Here is a 13,461-nt window from a genome sequence, read left to right as displayed (position 1 = left end):
TATCGGTTCTGGGGCTCTAAGTTCTTCTTGAGCCATGTTTTGACCTGTTTGTGCCTGTTAGGTATGAGGAGCAGAGCCTTAGTTGTTCACCAGGGCGGGGCCACCCAGGTCACTAGTTTGTGATGCTGTAGGTGGGGGTGGGGTCAGAGAGGGACAATGGTAGTCCCCTCTGCTGCTTCCTGCCACTGGGGCCTGCACGGTCTGTCTCACTGCTCCCTCCTTCACTGGTTTATTGGTTTGGCTGAAGGGTTCGTTGTTGTCAGACTTCCGTGAAATTCAATTTTCTGTGGTTTTGGCTGTGTTTTTGTTGCTAAAACTTTGTTGTTTTTAAACTTGGTTGTGGGAGGAGGTACAGTGCTTCCACCTACGCCTCCATCTTGGCGGAAGTCCTTCTATAAAAATTTTTAACCTAATGCTCCATACCAAAGGCTGACGTTGCATCACAGCACTCATGGAAGCTTGTCATACACCTTTCTGCATTTAAAGTAGCAGCCTCCTGGCCCCCCTGCCCTGCAGGGCTTGGCCCTGCAAACTCCCCCACACACCAAGAGCTCTGCCAACGGGCAGCTGCGGGGACCCCAGAGACGACTCAGGGTTTCTGTTTAATAAGGCAGACGTCATGTCAGCACGCCCTCTCGAAATGCCACTAGAGCAAACGAACGTAGAATGTACAACCCCAAAGAAACAGAAGGGTTGGAGCAGGTAAACCTGTGACGTGTGGGGCAGGAGACAGTGCTTTGATTATGGAACGAAGACCTGAAGTCAGAGACCAACACCAAGCAGGTCTGAGTCCTCCTGCAACAAGGAACCGGCACACGTGCGGGAGGGGTGGGGGCGGGGAGCGGGGGCCTGGGGCCATGGCCGGAGTCTAGGAACAGCAGTAACTGTTCTGGCCGGGCCCCCTGCAGAGGGTGGACATTCATTCTTTGGGAAAATTGAGCTACAGGTGTTAAACCCATGTTTCTCCACTGAAACAAATTCCTGTCCCCCCAGCAGCCTTTTCTAGACATGTCTCCCAATCCTATCTTCTTCTTCACGGCCCACCCAGACTTTCCGAATCAAACCTGCACAGGCAGCACATGCACGCCTGCACTATACGCACAGAAAGAGTTACGGTTCCTGAACACCAAGCATGGACTGTCGCCCCCAGGGAGTGCGGCCCGCCTGGTGAGAGTGGGTGCTCCAGAGCGGGGACACTGGGCAGCCAGAAGGCTGGGGGAGGACACCTTGGGAAACCAGGGCAGCACTGACGGCTGCGTCCTGAACCAATCTCAGTCCCTGGATGATCAGATGAGCTCGGAGGACACGTGTAGACGAGGACACACAGGCAGCTCTGCCTGAAGAACGCGGCTCCCTATGCAGCCGTCTCCGGTGAGGCAGGCGAGCAGGTAGGCCAGCCGGCCAGGCCCAGCCCCCACGCAGCCCTCCCGACGGGTTAACATGCGACTGAATAAACAAAGGTCACCAGACGCATGAGCAAAGCCGAGAACGTAAAAAAACAAAGACTAAAAGAATTTCAGAAAAAAGAAAATCTATAGCTGTAATTAACATTCATAACGCTTGTACTCAGTATCGCAGAAAGACGAGTGAATGTGGCTTGTCCCTACAGCTCCTCAGACTATTTGCACTTTCAGGGACAGCAGATGAGATCAAGAACAGAATGTGTACGAAGGTGACAGTGGTGGGGTTGTGCGTGGCCAGCCTCTCACCACCGCACGGCGAGGACAGGCACTCGGAGCCCAGCTGACGGGAGATCTGCCCCGGGACTGTCCCGCCAGCAGGGCGTTCTCAGGAGGCCCGGCTTCCAGGCGGGCACTGTCTCCCGTCTGGAAGGAAACAAGTAAGACTCAGCCCAAACCTCTGAGTCTGTTCACTGAGCAAATCCAAGAAAATGAAATGAAAAGGGGCATGTAAAACTACCAGTGGGTACAAGTTATTATCAAAAAAGAACAGCTTAAGACAGAATCTCCTTTTCCTCTACCACATGGGTTTCTTGAAGTCAGGAGGACTGGTGCAGTACAATGCATTTCACAGCGTCAATGGGACTGGGTCAGTACTAAATACGTATGGTCACTTTCTAAAATCTACAAGTATTATGAGTTCTAAATGAGCATAAAACCCCAAATGAATAAAATATACTTTGGTAGGATGTTCCTGACAAATATTTAACACTTGGAAGTTTAAGAAGGTAAGATTTAAGAGTCAGTACCAGCAGATACGGTCCTTTGGCAGCCCAGTCTCTGGAATTTCCTGACCCGTATTTCTTTCCTGCTAAAATAATCAGTGGGATGCGTTCTTTCTGGTACAGCTCTGCAGCTTCAAACACATCCAGCTGTAGATGTGAACAAACACAAAAACCATCAGTAGAAATTCTGATTCAGTTAGCACTCGTCTAAAAACTGTGCACACATCCTTACCGTCTGTCCCGACGGAAAATGAATTGTTTTGGGAGCTGGTTTTCCAATAAACTTATTAAAAAGCTTGATGTTTGCGAATGTGCCTCTGGTCATCACAGCATCATTGCCTCTGCGGGCTCCGTAAGAGTTGAATTCACGGGGGGTAAGGCTGTGAGAAAGTTGAGAAAGCCAGTTTTCACTTCGGGCAGGAAACCACCCCTCACGGACGACTTGGGAAACTCGTTGGACCACCTTCTGCGCCCCCTGGCCAGTGCAGCACAGCGCGCAGCACAGAGCAGTGTGCGCCGGGGGCCTCACACCACGCAGCCTGCACGGCCACGTCACGAACCCCACGTCACAAACGCCGCCGCCTCTACCATCACCCACCAGATTACTTTAAGCAACCTGGGATGCAGCTTTTCTCCAAAGTGAGAGGACTCCATTTAGAGAGTCACAGAGGCAGAAGGGAGCGCACAGGGAAGGGCTCAGGAATCAGGAAGGTGACTTGCGTGCGGGGGCCCGGCGGGGCCGTGCTCCCGGGACAGAGAGGGCGCAGACACCGCGTTTTAACTGCATGCACGTCAGCATGTTTCCCTAAAAGAGGTAACCTCCTAAAATGCTACCTTAAGAAAGCAAAACGAAAATCACAATTTCTTAGTATCACCAGATAGCCAATCAGCATCCAAATGTCCCTGCTTTTTCCATGCCTTTCTGGTGCTGATTTGCTCCAATCAGGACCCAAATATGGGCCATCAACCCCTCCAGTTGTTCTCAAGTCCTCCTTCAACAGCCACTTTAACCTCGCTGTCCCCTCTCGCACTTCGTCCCGTCCACGCCGTCCTGACCCATCGCTGGGCTGTCGTTTCACAGGCCGTTCTGTCCCTCATGCCCTTGCGAACCAGATGTCAGATTAAGTGACCTGATAATATCTGTCTTCTGATTTGATACTGGTCAAGCCTAGTCTCATGGACGTACACTTATAGTCCACAAAACATTTAAATTTCACACCACAACAACAGGAAGGTGGTTAGAACCAAACTACCAGCCTTTATTTGGTAGGTCAAACCAAGCTGACTTTTCAACGAAGTAGAGGTGAACAGAAATATCATTTCTGATCAGTATTCTACTTAGGATACAAAGGCTCTGTGTAAAACAGCCATTTCAGTGTCAAAAGCTACAAGCAAAGGCAGGGACAATGGGTCCTGCGTAAGCCAGCGGCGTTGCCACCCAGGACGGCACACACTGGTGGGACACAGACACGAGAGGAAGGAGGAAGGACCCTGTGCCCCACGCACCCTCTGTTCGTCAGGTACTTGGCGGCCGCACTGCTCCTGGAGATGCTGCCCGCGGGTGAGATGTGGTCGGTGGTGACGGCGTCTCCCAGGTGCAGCAGCACATGGGCGTTCTCGATGGGTGGCAGGGCCCCTGGCTCTTTGGTCTGAAAGGTTAAAGGAAGGTAAAGGCAGCAAACTTCCTGGGAGATCTGCTAGCTCAGCACAGCCTTTACCAAGCGCAGCAGGAAAACCGTACTTACTAGCTTGTCAAAAAACGAGGGACATCTGATGTAGGTGGACTTTGAGTCCCACGGAAACAAGACCGAATCTGGGGCTTCTAAGGAATTCCACCGTTTATCTCCTGTCTGTGAGTGTCGTTTTGGTTGGGAAAGAACCATAAGAGAGATAAAATGAGTCAGGAGGCATATGGAAACCATTACAGGAATAAAACAGCGCTCGGGCTGGAGTGGAGAAAGAGGCTGCGTCCGTTTCCTGTGACGGGAAAGGCAGTGCACTCTGAGGGTCATGTCGCTCTCAGGAGGAGCGGGTCTGCTTGTCAGATGCCAGCACGACACATTTGCAGGGACCCTGAAAGTTAAGTTTCAGTATACACTAAGCAAAAAAACTTTACAAAAAAACCACAACAAAAACCCACTAGAGAATTTATAAAGACTCAGACATGTTGCCAGAGAGAGAGCAGGTGTGCTGGGGGCGTGTCCATCTCTAGGAGGAGGACAACGGAGGAAACTCTGCTTCTCCAGTACACCTGTCCAGTACGTCCGTCCACATCCCCGCTGCTCTGCACCCGAGGGCCCTGCTTTTACCACCAGCGAGTCCCTGCACCACCACTGTCTCCCTGCTCCCGCCCTTCTCGCCTGCTGTCTCTGCCCGGTACACGCCACACAGACAGAGCAGCCCTTTCGGGACACTTCTCTGTGCAAGGCCTTCTGACTGCTCCCCTTCTCACTCCAACAAAGCCTACCTTTTTACAGTGGCCCAAGGTTCCCTCTCAGCCCTGGCCCCCCCTTCTCTGACATCATCTCCTGCAGCCATCCCTGCCTCCTGGGTGGCAGCCACACAGCCCTCACTGGGGTTCCCCCCTGCAGCCTCGACCCCTGCTGCCTGGTCCAGATGGGACTGACTTGTTCGCCTTCTTCAAGCCTAGCTCAAGGGCCACGTTTTTAACCACACCATATAAAACAGCAAATTACTCCCCAAATTCTACACAACTGGTTCTCTTTACCATGGCCTATATTCTTCCATGGCATGTACCACTATTTAATATACTGGATAATTTACCTAATTATTCTGTGGACTGGTCACTGTCTGCCTCTCCTCGAGAGAATTCTGTGTTTTGTTCACGGATACACAGCCAAACACACACTAGGTGCTCCACAACTTTTTTCTTAAAGATTTTACTTATTTTTAGAGCAAAGGGAAGGGAGAAAGAAAAGAGGGAGAAAATGATCAGTGTGTGGCTGCCTCTCACACACCCCCCACTGGGAACCTGGCCCAAAACCCAGGCATGTGCCCTGACTGGGAATCCAACCGGTGACCATTTGGTTCACAGGCCAGCACTCAATTCACTGAGCCACACCAGCCAGGGCCTTAAATATTTGTTAAGAAAATGCTCTTCATCCTCCCATCTCTGGAATGCACTTAATAAAGTGATGTCATTGGCCACCTCTGAGAAAGAGAAGCAGATGGCTAGGGATGGATGGGAAGGGTTATTTCCCTGTTTGTTCTCATTCTTTTGATTTCAGCACCACTTAAATGAGAGTGACAAGGGCGGTTTCTTGGAAGTACACCCCTGGTCACAATGGCCGACACAAATGTGTGCTGTGCCTTTCCAGTGAGTATTATTACCAAAGCCAACTCCAGAACGCTAAGCTATCCTCTCAGATATTAAACTCCAGATGCAAGACGACCATCATCCCTTCAGAACTGTGTGTTCAAAACAATGGAACTTATATTCCTATTCCACTCAGAAAGCAAGATGTATGAAATAAACACTGCGACTTTACTGAACTATTGAAGAAACAAGTGAGACTCTGACCTCTATTTTCTCTTTTACCGCCTTAAACAGGGACAATATAACCTGCTCCTCCTCTATCTGATGGACCTCTTCTCGACTGGGCCAGATGTCACGCAGGTAAATACTCTTGCCGGTGGGGTCGGTGCCTGGTTAAAAAAGTTAAATAGGAAGACTTAGTATGAAAAATAACTCCCTCAGGATATTCATATCTTCAAAGAAGCCAAGAAAATTATTTAACTACAGAGTGCTTCAGGCTTAAGCAGCTGGAAGAACTAGTTACTTGTGCATTCTATATTCTTTTGATGACACAAAAATCAGTAACTATGCTCGTCCCGAGGGTACAACTTCCTGAAACAACTTGGAGAACAGTGGTCTCAGAAACATTTCGAATACAACAACCGTGTCCCAAATGCCACACCTGTGCACAGGTGGGCAAGCTCACGTGCGAGGGAAACGCTACCTAGAGGCTCTGTCTGGAAATCGATGTCCACAGTGCCGGCTATGGCGTAGGCCACCACCAGGGGCGGCGAGGCAAGGTAGTTGGCACGGACACAGTCACAGAGACGACCTTCAAAGTTCCTGTTTCCAGATAAGACACCACAAGTGACCAAGTCACCCTGAAAAAAAAATACACACAAATATATTCAATTCAACAGAAGACACTATTTGAATCATCATAAAGCAATCTCAGACATTACATTTCTCACGGCAAAAGAACCAAAAGGCCTATTACTAACTCTGAGGCATAGACTATTAACTCTGAAAGTAAGCTACAGTAACTCCTTTTTTTAAGAATTATTTCAAGAACCTAAAAACAACTCCCCTGATTACTTTGAGATTGACGGGTTACTCTTCCCAAGAGGGGCAAGGACTACAGAAGTAGGGACACACCGACATACGTGTTCTGAAACTTAACAGTAAAGCGCCATTAAGAGAGTGTGCAGGGATGCCTCCCTGTGCCACGCACGCACCTGTTTCACTGCGTTCAGAACGGCTTCTGACAAGGGCGCTGTGTTCCCCAGGCACGTGGAGCAGCCGTAGCCAACTATCTCAAACCTGCGTGTCAGAAACAGACGTCACTGGACAGCCCCGTGCGGCCCGCGTACTGAAAGGGCAGATCTGATCTCCTGCCTCCACCCCTGTGCAATCAGATCGCCTGACGGAGCCCGGATGCAGAGACTCCTCCACCAATGCTATCACGTCCCAGCGTTGGACCGGCCCTCAGGCGTGCCTCCGACCGCACGCCAGCCTCTGAAGGGCTCAGGTACGGCGGCTGCTCCCGAGGGGCACTGAACCACACCCGAGGCAGACTCTACCTACCACTCTACACAAGGAGACTCCTCAGATGGGCCTCACTAGAACTAGAACACAACCACTGAAAAAACTGACACTGCACTTCCTTCCACAGGGGCTGGAACTGTCCAGTGCCCAGAGGACCGGCTTTACTCCAACAAGGCCTGGAAGGGGCCCCCATGACTCGGAGGCAAGTGCCCACCTCTCCACCAGCGAGCTGGGGACAGTCCCTGACAAGGATTCCAAGGCAATAGAACTACAGAGTTACACATATAATTTACAAAATTACCTTCTGTTACTCCTCTAAACCTAAAGAAACAAACATAATTTGGTCAGGCTCGTAAAGGAACTGATTTAGGTGAGCTAGTGTGTCTGGAAGCACATACCGAAAACACGGCTGGCATCAATGACTTTCTAGAGTACGTAAGAATTGTGAATGCTATTTTCTCCAAAGCTCAGATGTATGCTTCATGCACTGACTAACCTCGTAAAACTCCCGTGAAAACGAGTTACTCGGTCAATAACACAAGTAGTGAAATTTCATCATCTTCGGGAAGCTGACCCACACGACTCGGGACAAACACGGGCCCCTTTGCCCCATCGCCTGCACTGTCCGCCACTGCTCCCCCGCTGTGCCTGTCTGCCGGGCCCTCCTCCCCAAACTGGAGATCACACCTCCTCCTCTGGCCCACACACTGCGCTCCACACTGAACGTGCCTGAACTGTGTTTGCTGAGGACACGGCCTCAGCAACAGCAAGGCAACCGCCGAACCGGGCACACTCTTCTCCACCTTCTCTCTGCATGTGGAAGGTCCTGACAAAGGGCTTCACTCCCCGCTGAGCCCCAGTACCAGCGTGAGGGGCAGTGACCGTCACTTACCCGAGCTTGCTCAGGTACGGTAGCACCCCGCTGGAACCGAGGTAATGCGTAACCATCCCACTGCCTGGTGACAGACTGGTTCTTATATACGGCTTAACACGCAGACCGGCTTCCACAGCTTTTTTAGCCAAAAGGCCTGCACGGGAAACAAATGACAATTATTAACGTGATGCCTCTCCCTCATGTTACAGAAAGAAGCAAGAAAGGGTTCATCGAACAGGTGGCTCTCCAATCCACATTAGGATCAAAGTCCAAATTCACAAATTTGCTGTCATTTTGTCCATTTTTTATTTGCTTCATTTAACAGAAAAACCTGCAGCAGGTCGAGCAGCCTCCACCCTGTGAGTTAAGGTAGAGCCCACAGCCCAGCACCGCACCTGCACGCAGCTCCGTACACGCAGGAGAGGCCGCGGCAGGCCGGCCGCAGTCCCCTCTCTGCGCCTGCTCGCACAGGCTCCGGCACAGCCCTGGGAAACGCCCAGCACGTTATTAGGAGACTTGCTAATTAACATTCTGCGTGTTAACAAGCAGATGTGACCTAAAACTAACAGACATAATGACATACCTTCTGTGCAATAAGACAATGGATAACGAACCAAACTTACGCTTCAGGCCTGATTACCATCACAGAAAGTCCTTGCTGTCAAACAGACACAACATCATGCACCACCCACGAGCCCAAAGATGAGCACAACAGAAAGCACATGTGACTCAGGATGGGACGGTGCACGGCCTGACAGTTCCACCCACCTGCAGCGAGCATGACAGATGGGTTGCAATTATTGGTGCAGCTGGTGACGGCTGCGATGACCACGGACCCGTGCGACAGCCGGTAGTCAGTGCCTTCATAGTGGAGAGTGACGGCATCATTCTGCCTTTCAGCCGAGATCTGGAAGCCTTTGAACCCAACCTATGGAAATGCGCAAACATAAACTGAGCCTTCTGCACATGTAGAGAAAAAGCGACCGATGGGAAGCACGCCTGGTGGGAAGCACTGCAGATTGCTCCTGTGGCAGAGGCTGCAGGCCGTGCCAGCCAGCAGCCGGAGCCCTGCCAAAGCCTGAATGTGCAGTCCCGAGAGGGGCCTGCTGGCCCCTGCGGCTCTGGCCTACGGAGAGCTGGCCAAGCACGCCAGGCCCAGCTCTCACCTGCTCTGTGGTTCTCTGCTCATTCCCAGTCACATCATTCTCAAGAGGTCCAGCAAACCTGTTATTAGCAATGGCCCTGAAGACATGCTTCCAAATGACGATGCGGGGGAGAAGTTGACAGCATGGGGAATTGTCGCAGCAAGGCACATGGGAATTCACTACACTATTACTGTGCAAACCTCACATTTTCCGTAGTAAGAAAAGATACTGTAAGAGCAAACGCTCTATAAAGAAAGCCAGCGACAGTTCTCAGAACAGAGGAAGTGACAAGTGTGAAGCCAGGCCAGTAGTGCTTCTCTTCCTGCCCGGGAGGTCGGGAAAACCTAGAGCGGAGGCTTTCTCCCGCTGTGCAGCAGGAATGACCCCTTTTTGTCAGATCAGCAAAAAATTTATTTCCAGTGTGCCGCAGAATTTCAATATTTACTTTATGTGCCGGGAGACAGAGAAGCAGAAATCCGCCGATCCGGGCACCACTGTCCCACAGAGACCCCTGAGACAGTGTCGGCACGGCCAGCGTGAGGGCTGCAGCAGTCCTGCTAAGCAGCACCTGAGATTCACTCACTTACGTTGTACTTTAAATAAACACGATCAACTTCTGATCCTCAGCGTGGACCTGGGGACAAGCTCACCACCAGGGGCCACAGCTCAGCCAGAGGAGGCTGGTGCTCAGGTCACACCCAGCGTGTGCACCGGGATGGAGAGAGGGCACCCACCTTCTCACTTAAACAAGCTCGGAAATCGCTCTTCATCTCTGTCACAGCGACTCTGTCCTGCGGTCTCTTGGGGCCACTGACGGACGCAACGATTGAGTTCAGGTTAATCTGGATCACCTGGGAAAGGAGAGAAAAGGGGAAGAAAACACAGTCGGGGTTGCAAGGACAGACTCCAATTCAAGCACTACTTCCTGAGGCAGAACAAGTATATTTATATGTTTGAATGTAACCTGTTTTAATGCTGAGACACACGCACCAAAGACAAGGATTTGAAACCCTGCAGAAAGCGGGCCAGCGGACAAGCCCGCAGACCTCCGCACGACCTGCTGCGCAGGCTGCACGAACCCTCCCGCCCTGCCCCACCAGTGTTAGCACCGTCTCCGAGGCGTCTGCCACCCACACGGAGGAACCTGTGGTGGCTGCACACTTAGTGCCACACACCTGCCCTCCACACCACCATGTGACAGTTCAGGCTTAGTAAAGAAACCTTTCTTCCCTCTCTGCTTCACTGTAACAAAAATCTACGTAAAACTAATGAATGAAATCAAAGGGTCACAAACAGCAGCTGTTAAAAACAGTAACGACTGCAGCTATCATTTACTGAGCTCTCAACTGCACGCCCGAAACCGTTCTAATACATTTGTACCTAATCACCCAACAATCCTCTGTGGTGGATGTCATCTTCATATTTTAGAGATGAGGAAACGGAGGCAGAAAGGCTAAGTAATTTGCCCAAAGTCGAACAGCTGACAAATCTCAGAGCCAGGACTGAGATGCAGGTGGTCAGCTGCAGAATTCACCCCCAGTAGTATGTGGGTTACTGGGTACAGACCTGGGAGTATTCAGGTTCTCCTGAACTATTCTGGTCACTTCGAAACAATTTCACAGCTTTAAGGTATGTTTCCATTGATCTGAGTTTGGCTTTGTCAAAACCTAAAAGTAAAAAGACATATAACAAAAATCCAGTGAGGAATTCTGAAATCTTTCGGGATAAGGGTACTAAATTCTAAAGATGAGCAAAAAGTAAATATTACAAATTACTAACTATTGAGAATCCATTTCTTTCCAAATTAGTACTTGATATCATTCTTAAGAGTAGTAAAAATTTCACTCTTCATGAAAAACTCTATTAACATAGCAGCTCCCTCTTTAAAAGTTAATAAATCACAGTCAAGATTGCTAACACTAAGTTCTATGAACTTCACACAGAAGCACTGTCCACACAGGGAAAACCAGTGATGACGCTGACCGCAATCACTCCCCACCACCAGGGGCACGCTTACCACTTCCCCGAGCGACACTGACAGAATGAAGGAGTAAAGGGCATGGAAGTTACAGTTTTTCACAGAGCGGGAAGACCTTTCGGAAGCTGAATGACCTCGGGTGGCAGCGTGGGAGCCTCCCCGTGAGGGAGTCAAGGATGGGGCAGCCGTGCTTTTCAGGCTCGCCCCGCCACACAGCCCTCAGCCGCGGGAGCTTCTCACGCGGGACGGCGGCACTCCTCCCACAGGAGGGGGCACCTGAGCACCGGGGTCGCTGGCTGGTGCTCGGGGCTCTCAGGTCGCATGGAGAAACCGCAGGGACAGACACCCCCAAGTGCACCTCTGATTAGAGCAAAGACCGCCTGAGAATGGGAAATGCAGCAAATAAAAGGAGGCCCTGCTTTCCCCACAGGGGCCTTCTGCAACACGAACACGGTCTAGTTCTCCGGGCGGTTTCTGCCTTAGATCACATGGCCGATGGAAGTGGGGGCATGGCCCCTGTCACTGAGGCCACACGGAGGGAGGTCTGGAGCACGTAACCGTGCACCGCCCTCCACGAAACCACATGCTCGTCCCTCCAACACAGCGCTGGCTCTCGGCCTCTTCCCTCGGGAGGCCCCTCAGCTCCTGGATGTGGGGGGCAGCAACGTGGACATTAAAGCGCCTGCCCACTCTGCACCCCGGATCCCTGAACAGGGTGGGGTGAAGATCAGTGCTTTGAATAATTCCTTTAAACTGCTTGTAAGTGGGTCCGAGCAGAGTAGGATTTGAGGGCATGACACTATCTAAAGCCACCTGCTACAGTTCATCTGAAAGCCACTGCTCCGAAGTAAGAGAATTTCATGAACACCAGACAGCACACTGGAAAGAGAGCACACCTATCCCTACGATTTATCTGCTTACCTGCATGTTCTAAATGCTTCAATGTCACATTGTCGACAGGGAAAAAGCTGAGGAGAGCACCGTACTCCGGACACATGTTTGCTATTGTCGTCCGGTCCACCACAGACAGCTGGGAAACGCCACTTCCAAAGAACTCCACAAACTTGCCAGCCACGCCCGCCTGCCGGAGGTGCTGCGTACAGGGACACAGAAGCGTGCAGGGTTAGCATCTCGCTGCAGGGGCCTCTCTGAGGCCACGCCCAGAGCTGTGACAGTGCAGCAGAGGGCCAGCAACCAGCTACCTCGGGGCTGCAGGTGTTTCAGGGCCACAGCCAGCGAGGTCGGAGGCCTAGTGCCACCGTCAGCGCACAGTGGCGCGTGGATGCCCGAAGCGGCTGGGAGTCAGGACAGGACGCTGCTTGCTGAGATGGGGCCCAGCAGACTCCACGGTGTGCCTGTTCACCCGGAGCCCCTCCCCTCTCAGCCAGACACACAGTAACGGTGCTTCCAGCACGAAGAGCACCTTGGACAGTTTAATGAAGTGTGAACACACTGATCAAACCGCATATATAAATTACTGCACGCCAGCTATGAAACTTCTGCAAATCCAACTACTGGTCCAAATATTTGTAGCAGTGTTAATTACAGGTAAATTACAGGTTGACACGATGTAACATATGGCCTCAAACTTAACTCCTTCTAAAGTCATTCTGAGTCACCAAGCGGCCGAAACAGCTGCCCCTCTTGCCTGCAGTGCAGTGCAAGGCCGGCCTGTGGCGGGGCCCGGGCTGAACAGCCCACACCTACAAGTGGAAGCGGAGCTGCAGACCACTGAACCCACACTTTTTTTTTTTTACGAGAGGGACGTCTCTTTATATTCATGGTTATTTCTTTTAAAATGAACATGAAACGTGTTACGTATACCAAGCTGCTGCTGCCACCACATTAACGAGGTGCCACAACACACGTTTGGAAAAACACATGATGAACCCGAAGGACCGTGAATAGAGCAGGACCTCAAGCAAACAGAATCTCCAATAACGCGTGCATAATAAATCTAACTTTTGTATCAATATGTCAAAATGTCAAAAGCAGATGTAGCATTATTTTTAAAGTGCAGCCTGAGGGGTCTAAAAAGCAGCATTAGTTTTCAGGACATCTGAAGGGAAGAATCAATTTTTCTAAAGACACAATGGGACGCTCCTTTTCCTTCGGGAGAAACGCTGTGATTCTCAATTTAACTTCTTGACCTCTGCCCCACGCACCAAATCAGTCACGTCTGTAAGATGTCAGATGTTTCTCTAATCAGGGAGGGAGGGTCGATACTTCAAGCTGAAAGGGAGAACACCACCTCCTCTCCCTACGGAGCACCCCGAGGGCCTCAGACCACTGTCCACCACGAAGCCTCACATGCGGACTCCGTGGGACCCCCCGCAACCCCACTGGGGGCCGGGGACCTGGTCAGGAAAGCGCTGTCAGAGCGCACCAGCAATGCAGGCGGGGGCTGCAGACAGCAGCTCACGGACTGGGAAACCCTGGAGCACGTGCCCCCACTGGCCAGCATCTCGGAGCTGGGAC

The 13,461-nt window shown here is 51.3% G+C and overlaps 1 protein-coding gene across 1 annotated transcript in view; it reads right to left on the bottom strand.

Annotated features, from left to right (window-relative positions):
- The window catches only part of IREB2 (iron responsive element binding protein 2), a 34,239-nt gene that overhangs the window by 4,789 nt on the left and 15,989 nt on the right, over positions 1-13,461 (bottom strand). The window contains exons 9-20 of the mRNA XM_037155894.2: positions 11,905-12,076; positions 10,572-10,672; positions 9,740-9,856; positions 8,629-8,788; positions 7,879-8,014; positions 6,677-6,761; positions 6,166-6,322; positions 5,727-5,851; positions 3,931-4,035; positions 3,692-3,834; positions 2,418-2,565; positions 2,210-2,332 (exon numbers count right to left, since the gene is read on the bottom strand). Of these exons, the coding sequence (XP_037011789.2) occupies positions 2,210-2,332; positions 2,418-2,565; positions 3,692-3,834; positions 3,931-4,035; positions 5,727-5,851; positions 6,166-6,322; positions 6,677-6,761; positions 7,879-8,014; positions 8,629-8,788; positions 9,740-9,856; positions 10,572-10,672; positions 11,905-12,076 (1,572 nt within the window). The remainder of the gene's footprint in view (positions 1-2,209; positions 2,333-2,417; positions 2,566-3,691; positions 3,835-3,930; positions 4,036-5,726; positions 5,852-6,165; positions 6,323-6,676; positions 6,762-7,878; positions 8,015-8,628; positions 8,789-9,739; positions 9,857-10,571; positions 10,673-11,904; positions 12,077-13,461) is intronic.

Source organism: Artibeus jamaicensis, unplaced genomic scaffold, assembly GCF_021234435.1.
Source record: "Artibeus jamaicensis isolate MK-2021 breed Jamaican fruit bat unplaced genomic scaffold, CSHL_Jam_final scaffold_612, whole genome shotgun sequence".
NCBI classification, from domain to species: domain Eukaryota; kingdom Metazoa; phylum Chordata; class Mammalia; order Chiroptera; family Phyllostomidae; genus Artibeus; species Artibeus jamaicensis.
This window is presented reverse-complemented; position numbering and strand designations above follow the sequence as displayed.